The sequence below is a fragment of the Geotrypetes seraphini genome, chromosome 2 (genome assembly GCF_902459505.1).
Source record: "Geotrypetes seraphini chromosome 2, aGeoSer1.1, whole genome shotgun sequence".
In the NCBI taxonomy this organism is placed as follows: domain Eukaryota; kingdom Metazoa; phylum Chordata; class Amphibia; order Gymnophiona; family Dermophiidae; genus Geotrypetes; species Geotrypetes seraphini.
This window is the reverse complement of record NC_047085.1, coordinates 428,644,627-428,664,347: the sequence shown is the minus strand read 5'-3', so window position 1 is coordinate 428,664,347 and position 19,721 is coordinate 428,644,627. Positions and strand designations below refer to the sequence as shown.

Sequence of the window (19,721 nt, the reverse complement as noted above, 5' to 3'; positions counted from 1 at the left end):
TTAAGCATCCACAAACCCATCGCCATGTCCGCCTCGCAGGGGCAAAAATTGGATACTGTGCCACCATGATGCGGAGAGCCGGGGCTGAGACATGTAACAAGTAGCTAATATGATAGGGAGGTAACACTGACAACTCCACCTGGGTGGCAGAAAAATATGCTGTACCTCTAAACCAATCATTAATGTGTCTCATCTGGCAGGCCAAAGCATACAAGCGGATATTCAACAGACCATATCCCCCCTCTCCCTGGGCAGATATATGCGCAGATAGGTCATCCGTGGCCTCTTACCCCCCCAGAGATAGGATTGTAAAACTCTAGAAAGTTGGACATTATGTGCATGGGTTAACCTGAAAACGGTATAGCCATTTTGGAAATAGTACCATATTATACGAGGCCACCCGTCCTGCCACTGATAAAAGGAAAGAATTCCAAATTTTAAGCTGACGCCTCATTTCCTCCAACACCGGAGACACATTACAAGCATACAGGGTGGACAAATCACAAGGCAACCATACCCCTAAATATTTAATCGCTGTAGGAGCCCAAGAAAAGGGAAACTCCCCTTCCCAGGTATCCTGAAGGGCAATAGGAATAGCTAAAGCTTTGGATTTGAGATAGTTTAGTGTAAACCCCGAGTAAAAACGAAACTCCTCCAGGGATTGTAAAAGATGGGGCAGAGAAAAAAGGGGTTGAGTCAATGTAAAGATTAAATCATCAGCAAAGGCCAATACCTTGACCGTATGGTTTGCAAATGCCATCCCTCTCACATCAGGATCCCGCACTACTGTTCTTAAAAAAGTCTCTAGATAAAGCAAAAAAAGGAGCGGGGACAATGGGCAACACTGCCGAGTGCCCCGTTCTATCGGAAAACTCACAGTTATCGTGTCATTTATTAACAAATGCGCTACCGGGAATGCATACAAAGTCTGTAACGCCTGCGCATACCAACCCGTCACCCCCACATAATCCAGGACCTCAAACACATAGGGCCAGTCAACTTGATCAAAGGCCCGGGCTGCATCCAAACTCACCAATAACAAGGGAATGTCATGAACCTGTGCATGGGCCATTGTTAAAAGCACCTTACGAACATTTTGTACTGACTGTCTGCCCTTCACAAATCCTACCTGTTCTACCCCGATAAGATTAGGAAGAAGTAAAGATCAGTTCTCCAAGTACAGACATCAAAAATCTTTTCAAACTAGTCAACAATCTTTACAACACTCAGACCTTAACCTGCCCTACCTTAGACTCCCCACCTTCGGCCAATACCCTAGCCGAATTCTTCATCAATAAAATCTCCAACCTGAGATCCACCCTTTTGGTCCCCACATCCAACCGTCTGAACTACCCAGTTGCTCAACTCAATGACGAACCTAGGGTAGATATGTTCTGGAACACTTTTACCACCCCCAACTGGCAACAATTCTGCAAGTTCTACTTTAAATATGCTGATTCCTATTGCAAATTAGACTGTTGCCCACCTAATGTGATGAAAGTCGCTCCGGTCACCTTCAAAGCCAAGTTACACACTTGGCTTTCTTCCCTTCTACGGTCAGGTATTTTTCCAGAGACCCTAGGCTAGATCCTGATCACCCCAATAGTAAACTGTCTTCAAATTACAGACCCATCGCAAACATTTCCTTCTTTGTAAAGTTGATGGAAGGCCTGATCAACCAGGACTTAGTAACCTATCTGGACAAATTCAGCATAATAAATGACAACCAATCAGGTTTTCTTTCTGTGTACAACACTGACACTGTCATCGTCTCACTGCTAGATTCACTCCACAGCTTATTTAGCCAGGGCACAAGTGCACTGGTCCTGCAATTCGACCTAAGCAGTGCCTTCGACTTAGTTGATCATACTATTCTTATGGATTGTTTGGAGTTAATCGGTCTCCCTGGTAATGTGTTAAAATGGTTCCAGGGTTTTCTGAGCAAACAATCTTACCAAGTTTACAGCGACAACACTCATTCCTTCAGCTGGGTAAACTCGTGTGGAGTCCTGCAGGGCTCTCCCCTATCCCCCACACTGTTCAACATTTACCTTGCCGCACTGGGAAACCTATTGCAAAGTTTAAAAATCAAATTCTACATCTATGCTGATGACATCACCTTAGTCTTTCCCCTAACAAACCTATCCCCCGAGACGAAGAACCACCTGGCATCCATATTAAAACAAATCGAACTATGGATGGCCGAATTCAAATTAAAACTCAATTCAGAAAAAAAACAAATTCTTCCTTGCGAGTCCAAATGACAAAATCAAAGATTCATCAGTTTCCTTAAATGGTCAAGTCTTTCCGATTACAGATTCAATAAAAATTGCTGGTCAGAAAAGGCTTCTCAACATTGTGGAAATTAAGAACTATCAGAAAGTACTTCTATGCTGGTGCAATCCTCCATTCTATGCTCACTAGACTACTGTAACATCATTTATCTGGGGTCTTTCAAAAAAATCACTCGAAGACAACGAATCATCCAAAACTCGGCAATCTGATTGATCTTTAGGTTAAAAAACTGGGAACACCTAACTCCCTACTACCAAAAACTCCACTGGCTGCCCCTCGAAGCGAGAGTGGTGTTCAAATTTGCCTGTCTCTGTTTCAAATCCATTCTGGGTTCGGCCCCAATGTACTTGGTTCCCCACTTCAACCTAAAATGTCCATCCAGACTCACACGCAGAATCCATCTATTCAACCACCCAACACTAAAGGTCTGTCGTTACAAAAGATACCTGAACAGAACACTTGCCTTCCAAGCAGGTCAATTGAACGATTGGTTGGGTAACATTATCACACACTCCTCTTCCTACCTAAGTTTCAGAAAACTTGTAAAAACAAACTTGTTTAACCAATTTGTAACCAAGTCCTCTTAAGCCCTACCTCTCCATCTCCAACCGAATTGTTCCCAAGATCTCTCATGCCTCACCTCTGTATCCTGCTCTCCTGTATTTTGATGATCTCGCATTGTACCTATATTCACTGATTGTCCAGCTCTTCTTTGTTGTAAACCGCCTCAAACTACCACGGCTTTAGCGATATATAAGAATAAAATTATTATTATTAAAATTATTATTATTATTTTTACTCAACATTAAGGAGTGAGATGGGGTGATAGGAATCGGGAGAAGTCGCCTCCTTTCCCGGCTTCAAAATTAAAGTGATCCATGCCTCATTAGCACCCGGGGGGAAGCTCCCCCGTTCAATAACTTGTGTATAATAATCTCTCAGGGAAGCACCGAGCTGAGAGGACAGCAATTTATAATATTCGGCGGTAAAGCCATCAGGCCCAGGGGCAGAGTAATTCCTCTGATTCCGAATCACCCTTTGCAATTCTCTAGGTGTAATAGGGGCATTTAAAGAAGCAATGTCATCATCATTAAGCTTGGGTAAGCCCGAATCAGCAAGGTAATCCCCAATCAGTGAGCCCGCTCCCCGATCCTGCTTTGCATAAAAATCCTGAAAGTAAGACCTAAAGAGATTGGAAATCTGGGAGGTGTCGTGATGAAGTTTCCCCGTGCTATCTTTTATGCCCAATATAAAACGCTGTCCTCTCTCCCTCTTTGTAAGGTAAGATAACAATTTGCCTGCACGATTACCATATCTATGATATTAAATTTTTGATAAAATAACATCTTTATCGTACATTCGTGTATGTGGGTATTAAGAGATGTTTCTATTGATATTAAAGTTTCCTTAGTAGCAGGGGATGGACAAGCCACATATTGTCATTTAGCAGCCACTAAATCTCTCTCCAAACGAAGTATGCCCCTAGATAAGCAGTGATTACGTGCTATAACATATGCAATACATCCCCCCCTAAGAACTACCTTAGCGGTACTCCAAAACAAATCCGGATTATTTATGTGTTGGCCATTAAACTCCCAAAAATCCTCCCATTTTTTTTGTAAAAAGTCCTGAAAATGAGCATCATGAAACAAATAGCTAGGAAAACGCCAACAGGATGGTCCCCTTATACCAAAGCCAATATTAACATCTAACCAAATCAAAGCATGATCAGAGACCACCGCGGGTCCAATAATTGCTTACAACCTACAGATAAGTGGCCGGCTGCTTGATTTAATCTCAATACTATCTGATTTATGCAAGGGAATCTTTTTTTTAAGCTTTACAGCCTGAAAATTTATTGGTCCCTGCTCAACAAATGTATTTATTCAGTCATTGATTATTTAAATAATGAGTTTAATATAAATATTGCTAACATTAAAATACAAAAAATAAATTATAAAAGTAAAAAATTCAAAAGATTAGCAATTTAGAATAGGGGGGAGGTTTTTGATCAATAAAAGAAATCCATCACCACAAAATACATTCTTAGGGAGAACGATATTTGTTCCCTAAGTGGTGAATCTGAGATCTTTTCCTCCATATAGGCTAATTACTGAGGGTCAACTTGGGGTGGTACTTGTTATAAGTAAGCAGTGGCTGGCCCGGAACTTCCTCTCCATCAGAATTGACATCGGGGAGTGTGAAAGGCTTATGGGCCCAGTGCTTGTATGTGCCTGGCCTGGTGTTGGGAAAGCAGGGAGAAATCGGTGGGGGTGGCATTGGTGGGGGCAGGGAGAGAGAAAGAAAGATAGAAAGAAAGGGGAGACAGGGAGAAAGAGAAAGGGGGAAGGGGGAAGGGAGAGAGAAAGAAAGGGGGGCAGGGAGAGAGAGAAAGAAAGAAAGGAGGCAGGGAGAGAGAAAGAAAGAAAGGGAAACAGGGAGAGAGAAAGACAGAAAGAAAGGAGAGGGGCCAGGGAGAGAGGAAGAAAAGTTAGACTCATGGAGGGACAGAGAGAGATGTTGGTAGGGGAATGGAATGAGGTTTGGAGGAGAGGAAGCATGCAGGAGGCAGAAAGAAGGAAAGAAATATTGGATGTACAATCAGAAGGAAGTGCAACCAGAGTCATAAAATCACCAGCTCCCTATGCTAAAAACCACTATTGCGGTTTAGTAAAAGGGGAGAGGATATAGTTATCTATTTTTGTATAGTTGCTACTGAGGTGACATTGCATATAATAAAATCATCTGCCTTGACCTCTTTGAAATAAAACTCAAATATAAATGATAATTAACATTCTTTCTGATTACAGTATGTTTTGTGGGGTTTTTTTATTTTATTATTTGGTAAATCATTTTGACTTGGTCATTTTAAAAGTAGCTCGCAAGCCAAAAAAGTGTGGGCACCCCTGCTCTATAACAATAATATATCATGAGAAAATAATAATTGAAAATGTATATACAACAAACAGATTTTTTTTAATATTGAAAAATCAAAGTTAAGTGATTTCAATTCACATTAAACTGCAGCACTGCTAAATATAATGGGAAATGACATTTTGCATTAGTATTAACTCTATGAAGAGAGAATAATCAGACAAATCACAGGCTTCAAAGCTATTTATGAAGGATATGTTTGTACTTACTGATTTAATGCTACATCGAGGATAAACGATGTGCTGAATGCATGAACCTGAAAGCTGGCCTGGGCAACATGACTGGACTGCAATTATAAAAAGATTAGGTCTTGTTAGTATTTCTTTGCAGCACAATAAATTATACATACTGGCCTTTACTGAGAAAGTTTTTCTCCAAATGGATAGGCAAGTCCTGGTGTTTAACAATAGTCATGTTTATATCATTTTGAATTTCAGTAAAAAAAAAAAAAAAAAAAAAAAAGAACCTGCAAATAATTCAGGCTCTATTTACTAAACTGCATAAAGGCAAATTATTTGTTAATTGTCCATAATCCAAGTTAATCCATGTTAATATGGCTTCTAACAAATATCAGGTGCAATGTATGGCAAAACAATGAGCTATACTGCAAGCAAAATCAGCAAAATATCTTCATTACTTCAGAATCCACCATCTGAAATTATAAATTTCAAGCTACCACAGGTGATGTGGAGGGGCATTTTCAAAATGATGTCTCCAGTGTTCATAGCTAATGGTCAGTACTCTCTGTATATTTTATTTAAATGGATGCAATATTGCTTTATTCTAATAAGGTGTTGGTTTATAACTGTATTGATTGGTCAATTTGTTTTTTGTCAGAATGTTTTACTATATGTAGAGAGAGAGAAGACATGATAGAGACGTTTAAATATATCACTGGCCGTATTGAGGTGGAGGATGATATCTTCTTTTTTAAAGGTCCCTAGGCCACAAGAGGACATCCGCTGAAAATCAGGGGTGGGAAATTTCATGGCGACACCAGGAAGTTCTTCTTCACCGAAAGGGTGGTCGATCGTTGGAATGAACTTCCACTTCAGGTGATTCAGGCCAGCAGCGTGCCGGATTTTAAAAGGAAATGGGATACACATGTGGGATCTCTAGGGGGGTAAATTCAAGGGGGTGGGGTTGTTGGGCAGACTTGATGGGCTATGGCCCTTTTCTGCCGTCATCTTCTATGTTTCTATGTTTCTTTGTTTCCTCTTCAAGCTCTATTACAGCAATATTAGCCTATCAACAGCCAATGACAACATATTACAGCAACCTCGATTTGGGGAGTGTGGGGTGCAGTGGTTAAAGCTACAGCCGCAGTTCTCTGAAGTTATGGGTTCAAATCCTACATTACTCCTTGTGACCCTGGGCAAGTCACTTAATCCCCCACTGCCCCAGGTACATTAGATGTGAACCTACCAGGACAGATAAGGAAAAAATACTAGAGTACCTGAAAGTAAACCACTTAGGCTATAAGTGGTACATAAATATTAAAAATAAATATAACTCAATTGTACAGAATAGTTTGATTGGAGAGAATATAAAGCCTAATTTGAACAAGGGGGAAGAGGTAGACCTCACCCCAGATAAATAAAGGACTCCTTAACAATAAGGGGATTTTTGTATGGGTAGTGGGTCGGTACCTACCCCGACCCTCAAGGACCTCTAGCTTGAACCTGAGTGACTGAAGTGAGCAGAGAGTGTGGTGAAAGCAGTTAGCTTAGCAGGGTTTTTTAAAAGATTTGGATAATTTCCTAAAACAAAGGTCCATCCATATGCCATTATTAAGATGGACTTTGGGAAATCCACTGCTTATTCCTAGGATAAGCAAAATATAATCTGTTTTACTCCTTGGAATCTTGCCAGGTACTTGAGACCTGGATTGGCCACTTCTGGAGATGGGATGCTGGGCTTGATGACCTTCAGTCTGTCCCAGTATGGCAACTCTTTATGTTCTTACAGCTTCTAGTCTAAGTATGTATCTGAGGCAATGATTATTTGATTTATCAGAGATCACAAGAAGCCACAGTAGGATTTGAATCAGGTTTCCTTGGCTCTGAACCTGACTGCTCTAATCATTAAGCTATTCCTCTACTCTTGAGATCATAAGGCCAGCACAAGAGTTCTGGCACCATGTGATTCCAACGTACTAAAGACACATACTACCAATAGATTTTCACTGTTTTTGGGATGCTAGCAGCTGTGACTGTTAGAACATGATAGGGGAAGGAACTTCCCCTAGGAGTAATCATTTTAAAATGTCCTAGTTGTGCAGAATTCTTGGTCTCTATGATACACCAATTGAAAAACAGTTGCTCAAGAAGTTCATTAATCTATACATCTCAGCACTTATATTTTGCTAAGTGAGCAATTTCATTATTGTATATACCTGCTCAGATTTAGAAATTACACAGTTATTTCAAGCTACATGCAGAAATAGTCAAGATAATTTCCTAATCTACCCAGTTTTGAGCGTTTGATTTTTTTTTTCTCATTTTAAAGAAACCTCTCTTTTAAATTCAAGTGAGACAAATGTACAGGTTAATACAATTATCCTTGACTGTTTATAGAAATACAAGAAAAGCAAATAATGTACAATAATTGAAAATAAAATCAGTCATTGTAAACATGGTTAGTAAAGGATCTAATTTCTAATGTAAAGCCACTTATTGTGAACAGTTAAATCTTAGTTGAGTTAATCAGTTATAATTTTATTCGCAGTTTACAAATTTATACTTAAATTAATCAGCACTCAGTCAGAAGGTCTATCAAGTTGTTTGCCTTGGTAATTTAATAAGCAGTTTCAACTAAAATTGCTGCCAAGGTAGGCTAAAACAATCAAAGTTGACTGCAGCCTACATCATTTCATATTAATACAACTTTCCAGTGTGAGGAAAAAGCAGACAATTGAAAAATAATCTGAGTGACTTAAAAAATTCACAAACAACTTTGTAAAAAGGTTTTTACATTCTTATTTATTAAATTTCAAAATATTATACATTGGAAAATCCAAATTGAATGGCAAAAATAGAATTAAAACAAATAGGATATATATAGCATTCCAGCACATGCACATGCAACTCAGGTGACAATACAATTTTTTTTTAACGAACCTGTGCACAGACCTTTGTCTCTCCATAGTCTGACATACCAGCACAGCTACCACATGATCAGCAAAATATTATAGATCATTATGCTCACAATAAAAGGAATAAACAAGCATGAAATACTCTAACACTACTGCAGAAGTTCTGAGCTACGGTAATCTTTTATATTTCCTCAGACCTGGCATTAAAACTAGGGCTGCATTTCTGAAGTACACTCTGAAAACTATAAGGCTGTTTTTAGCTATTCTGCATGCTGTTTTAGATTCTTTACTTTGTCAATTTGAATTTCTTATCTTATCATTACATATAGCTCAGCTTTTACTAACACATAGCACGGATTTTAGTGCCGGTAGCAGCGGTAACTGCTCCAATGCTCATAAGAATTCTATAAGTGTCAGAGCAGTTACCACCGCTGCTGGCGCTAAAACTCGCACTATGCGTTAGTAAAATGGGGGTTCATTCTTTTATTTATTTAGGGCTGCATTTTGACTAAAATTTGTAATTGTGATTAATTGCACAACTTTATTAAATAAAAAGATTTTCAACAATTTATGAAACAGTCCACATTGAGAAATGGGGAGGGAACTTAGGACTTCTTTTACAAAGCTGCGCTAACAGTTTTTGCGCGCCATGTGCGCTAGACGCTAACGCCAATATTGAGCTGGCATTAGTTCTAGCCACGTAGCACGGGTTTAGAGCATGCTAAAATTCTGTGTGCGCTAAAAACACTATCGCAGCTTTGTAAAAGGAGCCCTTAATGGGATGGGTAAAGGGTGGGAGAGAGAGAGGATTTAGTTTGGGATCCTGGATGGGGGGGAATATTATACAGTATATTTACTTGTTCAAATCAGAACTAAGGGATTATTTAGTAGTAGGTTATAATCGTTTAGAATGGTTTTTAAAATATTTTTGTTAAATGTTAATGGGCTCAACCATCCCATTAAAAGGAAAAAAAATCTTAATTTTTTAAAACAACAGGAGGCAGATGTTTATCTTTTACAAGAAACCCATTTATCACATACTGAAGCAGCCAAATTGGTGGGGGGGGGGGGTTACATACTGTTTTTGTGCACCTGTAGTGGGGGAAAAGGCTGGTGTGGCTATCCTAGATAAGAAATATTCTGCTGTATTTAGTAATGCTCGAGCTGATCCTATGGGTAGATGGCTTCATGTGGATATGACTTCAGGAAATGATGCCCTGATGATTTTTAATATTATGCTCTTAATTCAAATCAGGCCGAGTTCTTCAAATAATTCTAGCAATTAATTCTGTCACTGGCTACATCTAATTTAGTTGTGGCTGGAGCTTTCAATGCTGTCTTGGATCCATTATTGGACAAACAACCTAGTAAGCAATTAAAATCACTAGGTCTAGATAATCTTGTACAATCGTGCGGATTAAAAGATATATAGAGGCTTTTTCATTTTAATTCTCATGAATTTACTTTTTGCTCTCATGTTCATAATTCATTTTCAAGAATTGATTACATATTTGTCTCAGATAGTTTAATTCAACAAGTTACAAAGGCTTGCATAGACCTGATCCTTTTGACGGATCATGGCTGGCATTTGGATTGAATATCAGTTTAATGAAAAAGATTCTACTAGACCTGTTTGGAGATTCAATAATGCATTGCTTGCAGATTCAAATTTTCTGAAGGAAATGCAATTGAAAATGAATGAGTATTTTCAACTCAATACCTTGGAGGAAAGCTCTTTGGAAATCATTTGGTATGCTTTCAAAGCTTCAATGAAAGGGCAAATAATTTCATATTTGGCGCATATTAGGAAAATGCTAAAATTAGAATTTTCCAATTTGGAACAAACTATTTGGAATTTAGGGCTCCTTTTACTAATCTGCGCCAGCAGTTTTAGCGCGTGCTTTGTCATGATGGAGGATTACCACAAGGAGGAGATAGTTGGATGAGAACATCTGAACGAAGTACACTCCTCCCTCCGTATTCGCTGTGAAAGGGGATTAACAGACTCATGAATACAGAAAAACCGCAAATAACTTTTTCATGTTATTCGCTGTTTTCTATTAAAAACCATTGTGAATATGGTAAACCGCGAATAACATGGTGGGAGACCTGGCCTGTTCCTGAAGGAGAGGCAAAACACGGTGAAGAAAGTGTTGTGAATCAGTGATTTTCTCTGTAAACGCTTGGAATCAGCGATTTTTCTATGCAAGCTGATGTAATTTGGGGAGAGGAGCCAGCAAGCTAAAAACCGCAAATAATTGAAACCACGATTGCTGAAACCGCGAATACGGAGGAAGAAGTGTAGAATAACAGTAGGTGAAACTGAAAGGAACTATTTTAAAGGCCACAAACCTCTACGTCAGAAAAATATATAAATGTAAAAGGAAAAGAAAGCCAGCTAAAAAGTTAAGGGAAAAAGGTTAGCCTTCATAAATTACAAGACATCACAGAAAAAGGAGGACAGACAAAAATATATGGAAAAGCTATGAGAAGCGGGAAAAGCTGTCAAAAAAAGCAAAGAAGCAAATGGAAGAAAAAAATAACTGATATGGTAAAATTGGCAGCTCTGTTGTTTCAACATTTCAATGCATCTTTAGAGTTTGGAGTGGTCCCAGAGGACTGGAGAAGAACGGATGTGGTCCCTCTGCACAAGAGCAAACGCAAGGAGGATGTTGGGAATTACAGGTCAGTTAATCTGACCTTGATAGTGAGTAAACTAATGGAAATGCTTCTTAAGTGGAAGATAGTGAGATTTCTAGAATCAAATGGACTGCAGGACCTGAGGAAACATGGTTTTACGAGAAGTAAATCTTGTCAGACAAATCTGATTGATTTCTTTGACCGGGTGACCAAACAGTTGGATATGGGAGGGGGCTAGATGTGGTGTCCTTGGATTTTAGCAAAGCCTTTGACACAGTGCCACATAGATGTTGATAAATAAACTGAGAACCCTCGGTATGGGCCCTAAAGTTACAGATTGGATCAAAAACTGAATTGAATCAGCTCTATCTTGAGAACTGTGAATAGGAAATTAGGAAGAAAATAGAGGATTGTGTTACCTTTTTGTTTTAATTATCTTTACTGGTATACACAAGTATTATAAATAGTTGGTGGAAGCTTGTCCCAGTTATCTGAAGAACATACTGAAGCAGTGCAAGGATACTCTATTGCAGGGGTAGGGAACTCTGGCCTTGAGAGCTGTATTCCAGTCGGGTTTTCAGGATTTCCCCAATGAATATGCGTTGAAAGCAGTGCATGCAAATAGATCTCATGCATATTCATTGGGGAAATCCTGAAAACCCGACTGGAATACGGCTCTCGAGGACTGGAGTTCCCTATCCCTGCTCTATTGCTTTCTTTCCCTCCAACAAAGTGTGTATGCTACAAGAAAATCTGGGATTGTCCTTTTCCCCCAAGAAGTTCAAATTTTGAATGGTTTACCTCTTTTTGCTAAACAGCACTCTTACTTTTTATTTCACAAGCATTTGAAACATTTTACTTAGCAAACTGTTATTTTATGACTCTACGTAAATTGTTTATTGGCTGCATTTCTTAGCTCTTTTCTGGTTAGTCTTTTGTAAACCTTTCTGAATCCTTTGGGGTATGAGTGGTCTATAAATGATCAGACTAAATTAAACCTTCCATAGTTTTGAACAAACTATTTGGACAGCTTTACAGGGATGGGCTAACATTTGGAATGAGATGGGAAATGTCAATGATGTGACTTTCTTGTTTCATGTCATTAAAATCCAAAAAGGCTGAAAGAAGTCCAAAATTCTTGTCATCTTCAGAAAGTAGTATGCACTTTTATCAAATAGTGCACACTACCACAACTGTGAGGTCATCCATTCCCTCTGTGCCTGATAATTTAATACCTGCAGAATTATTTCTGACTGGTTGCTTGTACTTGTACGTCCATGATAAGGCTCTTTTTCTAACACATATTCTGAAAATGGGGGAGGCAAAAAAGAACACTAGAAATCCTGAGCTGTGTGAGGGAAAAGGATAGAAGATGGGATTTGATATGCTGCAGTGATTTACATATTATAAAAAGGTCCTTTTATTTTGTACCTGAGGCGTGTTAAGTGACTTGCCCAGAGTCACGAGGAACTGCAGAGGGAATCAACCCCAGTGTGGAAGACTGGCCTTGCAATTGCATGCTGATGCTGCAAATCCTGTCCTCTGAGATGTTTGTAAGGAAATGGTTTAGTTTCATAATGCATAAAGGCTTTCATCTTCAAAATTGACTCTGCCAATTAGTGTGGAGGCTCTCTTTTTTTTTTTTTTGTAAACCAACATCCAACATTAAATAAGATGAGCAGGGAACTCTGGCAGCTCATTGTTGGGGAAAGGAACACTTTGCCTTCACTCCTCAGAGAACCAAATCTTGATAGATTTAAAAGCTCATAGAAGTCATTTTTGTTTACAGATGCTTTTAAAGATTAAATATCTACTCTTAGCTCTTCATTCTTCAAAAGAAATATAATTACAGTACTCCTTCAAAATTATAGTAGGCTCCAGTTACTTCCTTTACTAGCCTATTTGTACTTCCCTTAATTGTAACTTTCCTATAATTATTGTAGTTCTACCCTGTCCCTTTTGTATCATGTTAGTCCTTTGTTAATGTTTTTTTAACCTGTAATAAGGTATCCTTGTTTTTATAATGTACGCATCTCCCTCCGTATTCGCGGTTTCGATTATTCACGGTTTTTAGCTTGCTGGCCCCTCCCCCCAAATTATGTCAGCTTGCATAGAGAAATCCTCGATTCCAAGTATTTACAGAGAAAATCGCTGATTCCCAGCACTTTCTTCACTGTGTTTTGCCTCTCCTTCAGGAACAGGCCAGGTCTCCCACCATGTTATTCACGGTTTCACCATATTCACTATGAATTTTAATAGAACACCGCAAATAATATATGAAAAAGTTATTTGCAGTTTTTCTGTTAATCCCCTATCACAGCGAATACGGAGGGAGAAGTGTACATTGATTAGAAGTATTATAAGCGATATTATCAAATTTTAAATAAACCTGAAACCTGAAGGAAAAGCATAGGAGAGAAGACTAGAGAGAAAGAGAGAAATTTTTTTTTCTTTTATGAATCTGAGCTTGACAAACTTAGGCACAAGAGGCAGGTAGAGAAGTGTTGCTTGTTTCTTTCTTTCTGATTGTGCTTCAGTCAGTGGCAGACTGAGCCCTGTCCCGTTCCAAGAGGCAGGCTGCATCCAGAGTGGTTAGAAGGTACACAGGTAAAATCGGATGACCATCCCCTGAAGGTTGTAAAGAATGTGGGGTTTAAGTGGCTGCTCCATCTGTTAGCCCCAAATTACAAAATGCCCAGCAGGAGAACATTTAATTGACAGCTGATCCCCGGCTCTGTTTGGTGGGATCTAGGCATGTAGGCACTGGCATCATGCAATGAGCAGGGCACTATGGCATTGGTAGACACAGTTGCAAATATGTGCCTTACTGAAAAAGAGTGAGCACTCCTTTAAAAGAGAGCACATACTTAACAACATTGCCCCTGAAACACGAAACAAAACAAAAAAATTGGTAGCTGTTTGAATGTGAGTGAGTGCTGAGTGTGTAAATTGTCAACTTGCCTCCTAGCTTTGCCAGTCCCGGAACTACCCTTAAGCCAGTCCAATAAAAATATATTTGTGTAGCCTGCTGATGCGCACCTAGAACCCAGGATTACAATTGTATGTAAGACTTTATGCTGCAGAATCTGGACCTGCAACTCACAGAAATGAATTCGGCTATTTTTATGGGATGGGAGCTTATTTCTCTAGGCACACACCTCCCCTCTCATCCTGGTCTGATCTGGCTATATTTGAACTCTATGTATCGATATACCATTTTTCTCTTCCATGCCAAGTTCATCCCGTTCTGTTAAATTTTCAGTTATTTTGCCTCCATATACATGCACAGACATTTATTGACTCCTTTTGTATAATTCTTTCCCATTTCTATTAGGTTAGAGAGAGTAGTGAGGTTCTAACTTAGCATCTGATGCAATGGAGCGTGAAGGTCACAAGGCGAATCAGAAAAAGCACCAGCATTTTTTACTCTAGCTTTTCAAGTTCTTGGATCATTTCTCTAACATCTAGGCCACTTTTGTATATGAGGACAAGAGCTTGTGTGCCACATTTCTTTTTCCTTTTGTAAAATTATTTTTTGTTGTGTCTTACATTTCCAGAGCAATTGTTCATGTGAAACAATTAGCATCATCTGTGACCACTCAGTTTGTTATATTCTAAATTTATACAATCCTGCTGCTGACACAGAAATGGCATTGTAATAAGGGATTTTCCAGGACCCTGAGCAGAGATAAGCCAAATACAATATTCAGTCCTGCTTGATCTTCAGTGGTTGTTTGCTGTTTATACCAATGTATGAAAAATTGTTGTCAGCCTGTAAATGGCATGACTTCATCTCTGTTCTTTAACTCCTGAAGCAAACATCTGATGTCAGCATTAGTAGCAGAATTGAGTATGTGCGTGGGAAGGATATAAGATGGGAAACAACTAAATATGAGAAATTCTCAGAATCCACACTGACTAGCAAAGCTATGTCCATATTTGATCTAATAGTGCTGAATTGTGATTAAGGCACAAGCACAAAATTTTGTGCTGAGTCTATTCTTTTCCGATAAACCATCAGCAGCAGGCTTAGTGCAATGATATCAAAAACCCTAGGTGAACCTTCAGCATAGTGCCCTCCCAATTAGCTGTCAAGCATCCAGATTCCCACCCCTCCCATGGCAATTCTATAAAATGGCAAAATTGATGTCAGGCATTTTAAATGTTAAACTATTTTGTGCGTTTTCATTTCTCTCACTTTACAAGCTTCAGACACTATTTATTTATTCAATTTTCTATACTGTTCTCCAAGGGGAACTCAGAACAGTTTACATGAATTCATTCAGCTACTCAAAGCATTTTTCTCTGAAAGGGGTTATAGCTGAACTGCTTCAACTAATAGCTAATCTGTCAATCAAATCAGTAAGGATTCTGGAAGACTGGAAAGTGGCGAATGTTATGCCAATCTTCAAGAAAGGTTCGAGGGGAGATCTGGGAAACTACAGACCTATGAGTCTGACCTCGGTACAAGAAAGATGGCAGAGGCACTGATAAAGGACTGCATCATTGATCACCTTGACGGACACAATCTGATGAGGACCAGCCAGCACGGCTTTAGCAAAGGAAGATCTTGCTTGACGAACTTATTGCACTTCTCCGAGGGAGTAAACAGTCAAATTGACAAGGGTGACCCGGTCGACATTGTATATCTGGATTTCCAAAAGGCGTTCAACAAGGTCCCGCATGAACAACTGTTTCGTAAAACAGCGAACCATGGAATCGAGGGTGAAATTCTCATGTGGATTAAAAACTGGTTAGCGGATAGGAAACAGAGAGTGGGGGAGTAAATGGACAATACTTGGACTGGAAAAGCGTCACGAGTGGAGTATCGCAGGGTTCAGTGCTTGGGCCCGTGCTCTTCAACATATTTATAAACGACCTGGAAATTGGTGTGACGAATGAGATTATTAAATTTGCGGACGATACAAAGTTATTCAGAATAGTGAAGACACAGAAGGATTGTGAAGACCTGCAACGTGACATAAACATGCTCGAGAAATGGGCCACGACATGGCAAATCACGTTTTAACGTGGATAAGTGTAAGGTGATGCATGTCAGTAACAGAAATCTTATACACAAATACAGGATGTCCGGTGCAGTACTCGGAGAGATCCCCCAGGAAAGAGACTTGGGAGTACTGGTCGACAAGTCAATGAAGCCGTCCGTGCAATGTGCGGCGAAAAGGGCAAACAGAATGTTAGGATCACCTCTATCCCCCTCACTATTCAACCTATACACTGCTTCCCTCGCCACCTGCCTAGACAAACTAGGCCTGATCTCCTACAGCTACACAGATAACATCACCATCCTCCTTCCTTTTGACCAACCAGCGCCCTCCATGACAGCCACACTGCACCGAACACTAGAAACAGTAGCAACATGGATGAAAGAGCACAAACTGAAACTAAATCCTGACAAAACAAAATTTATCCTCCTCGAAAATAGCAAAACCCCAACCATAACAAACCTAGTAATAATCTCTATCACATACCCCATTCAACCCACTCTAAAACTTCTGGGAATGCTGATAGACAGAGGCTGTACCATGCAACCACAAATCAACTAAACAATACAAAAATCATTCGCAGTCATGAGAAATCTAAGACAAGTTCGAAAATTCTTTGATAGAAAGCAATTCCAGCTAGTGGTCCAATCCCTAGTCCTCAGTCTACTAGACTACTGCAACATCCTCTATCTCCCCTGCCCCGCAACCATGATAAAACAACTACAAACAGTACAAAACACAGCTCTAAGACTTATCTACTCGCTGAGAAAATACGACTACATCACAACGTCATACCTCGATTCACACTGGCTCCCAATACAAGCAAGAATACATTTCAAATTCTACTGCCTACTATTCAAAGCCATAAACAGAGACAGTCCAGCCTACTGGAACAACCGACTAATTCAAACCACCACAACCAGACATAGGAGAACCCATTCACCATTTACCACCCTCCAATCAAAAACGTCAAATGAAAAAAAATGTATGATGCCCTCCTAGCTACCCAAGCAGCAAAACTAGACCACCAACTCTCCAACTTACTGATTTTGACCGGACTACAAAACCTTCAGAAAAGAAATAAAAACCCTGCTATTCAAAAACTCCATAATGACAAACTAACACAGCAAGATCCATCTCAAGCCCCATTTGCAATCCACTTCACCCTTTAGCACTTATGAAAATGTCCAGACAACTCCTAATGTACTCCTAAATGTCCTGACAACTCATATGTAATCTGCCTTGAACCGCAAGGTAACGGCGGAATAGAAATCACTAATGTAATGTAATGTAAAGATTAGAGAAACTGGGCCTCTTCTCCCTTGAGAAGAGGAGACTGAGAAGGGACATGATCGAAACATTCAAGATAATGAAGGGAATAGACTTAGTAGATAAAGACTGGTTATTCACTCTCTCCAAGGTAGAGAGAATGAGAGGGCACTCTCTAAAGTTAAAAGGGGATAGATTCCGTACAAACATAAGGAAGTTCTTCTTCACCCAGAGAGTGGTAGAAATCTGGAATGCTCTTCTGGAAGCTATTATAGGAGAAAGCACTCTCCAGGGATTCAAGACAAGTTTGACAACTTCCTGCTGACCCGTAACATATGTAAGTAAGGCTAGATTCAATCAGGGCACTGGTCTTTGACCTAAGGGCCGCCGCATGAGCGGACTGCTGGGCACGATGGACCACTGGACTGACCCAGCAGTGGCAATTCTTATGTTCTTATCTGTCCTGGCAGGCTCACAATCTAATGTACCTGGGGCAATGGGGGGATTAAGCGGCTTGTCCAGGGTCACAAGAAGCAACTTGAGTTTAAACCCACAACCTCAGTGTTCTGAGGCTGTAGTTTTAACCAATGCATGACTCTACTATCCTCCTAATTCTATAATACTAGTCGTTAAGCCCGTTACATTAACGGATGCTAAAATTTATGTCTGTCTGTATTTTTCTTTCTGTCTCTTTCCTCCCTCCATTTCCCTGTGTAGCGCTGTCTCTGCTTTCTTCCTCAGTCTGCACTCTCAAGCTGTAACATTACTGCTTAGCTTTTTCTCCCTGCAAGCATCTCTGCTCTCTTTCTCATCCCCAGTCTCTTTGCTATTTTTCTCTTCTTGCAGGGGTCTCTGCTCTCCTTTCTCTATATGTTCCTGATTCCTGCAAACTTCTGTTTTCTCTATATGCTCTTGATCCTGTGTTTCCCTGTAGATGTCTCTTCCTTTTTTTTTTTTATTCCTTCTTCACGTATGGTTGATTTATTAAAAGTTTTTATATTTTTCCTATTTGTTGCATGCCTGTCTCCTTGGCCGCTGTATGTTTCTCTTTTTTTGCTTTCTGTGTTTGTTTGTGTTTTTTTTGCTGATTGTCTACTTGGTCGCTGTCAGTCTGTCTGTCTCATTGGCTGTTGTATGTCTGTATGTCTTTTTTGCAGTCTAGCTCCTTGGCCACTGTATGTCTGTATGTTTTTTTTTCCTGAATTTATCCTTGGGCATTGTATTTTTTATTTTTTTCTGTTTGTCTCCTTGGCTGTTTGTATTTTTTTTTGCTGTCTCCTTGCCCACTGTCTCTCTGTCTGTCTCCTTGGCTGCTGTATGTCTGTTTGTCATTTTTTTTCCTGTGTCTCTCTCTCTCCTTGTCCTCTGTGTTTTGTTATTTTTTCAATCTGTCTCTTTAGCCCCCTGTCCTTCTGTGAGTGTCTGTGTGTCTCTCTCTCCTTGTCCTCTGTGTTTTGTTATTTTTTCAATCTGTCTCTTTAGCCCCCATGTGCAACCATTTCCGCCTGCCTTTTACATAGTGTGAAAGTGTAAAAATATTGAGGCCCAAATGCCCACTTAGGCTCTATTCTATAATGGAATCTAGGTGGCCATATGAAGGGCCATTTTCAACAGGACATCTAGATAACTTATTTTGCCATTATGGAAAAAAAATCAAAATTAAACACATCCAAAACAAGCCATTTGCATGTAGAAGGGGCCAGAATTTTTAATGGACTGGCCACACAGACATGCCAGCAAAGCAATGGGGCACCTTAGGGGGCACTGCTGTGAACTTCATATTAAGGGTGACAGGTACGCATCTCACCATAACCCCCTTACATTATATGGTGAGCCCTCCAAAACTCCCCCAAAACCCACTGTACCCACCTGTCTACCAACCCCAATAGCCCTTATACCTGCAGGTGTCACTTATATGGCAATACAGTGGGTTTTGGTGGGCTCACACTTTCCACCACAAGTGTATTAGTTAGATGCCACATGGGCTTGGGTCCCCTTCTCTGCAGTCCACTGCATTACCCACCAGGCTACTCCAGAGACCTGCTTGCAGCTCTGTTACGACAGGCCATAGTATTTGCATCTGTCATAGAGACAGACATGTACTGTTTCATGCAGAAATTTGGAGGGTGGAAGGGAGTCAGTGACTGGAGGAGTGTGTGGGGGTCATATTTTCATCCCTCCAGTTATCATCTGGTCAGTTTGGGTACCTTTATGGCCCTTATTTATTTTAATAACAGGTCTAGCCCAAAACATCCAAATTGTGCCCAGGATGTTTTGTCCAAGTACTAAGCCTGCCCTAATCCTGCCCAAAACATACCTCTAACACTCTCCCTTAATATTTAGATGCACTGGAAAAAAATGACCAGAAAGACACCTAAAAAGTGACAAATAAGAAGTCCAAATGCCGGTTTATGCTGTCTTTTGGACGTCTATCTTTTTTGAAAATGAGCCCCATGGCGTTATAGAATTTGTGCTCAGTGCCT

The 19,721-nt window shown here is 39.9% G+C and overlaps 1 protein-coding gene across 3 annotated transcripts in view; it reads right to left on the bottom strand.

The window, feature by feature from the left end:
* Positions 1-19,721, bottom strand: part of ADAM22 (ADAM metallopeptidase domain 22) — a 486,564-nt gene that overhangs the window by 447,029 nt on the left and 19,814 nt on the right. For all 3 annotated transcript variants that reach the window (XM_033931244.1, XM_033931245.1, XM_033931246.1), the window contains exon 3: positions 5,439-5,515. In XM_033931244.1, the coding sequence (XP_033787135.1) occupies positions 5,439-5,515 (77 nt within the window). The remainder of the gene's footprint in view (positions 1-5,438; positions 5,516-19,721) is intronic.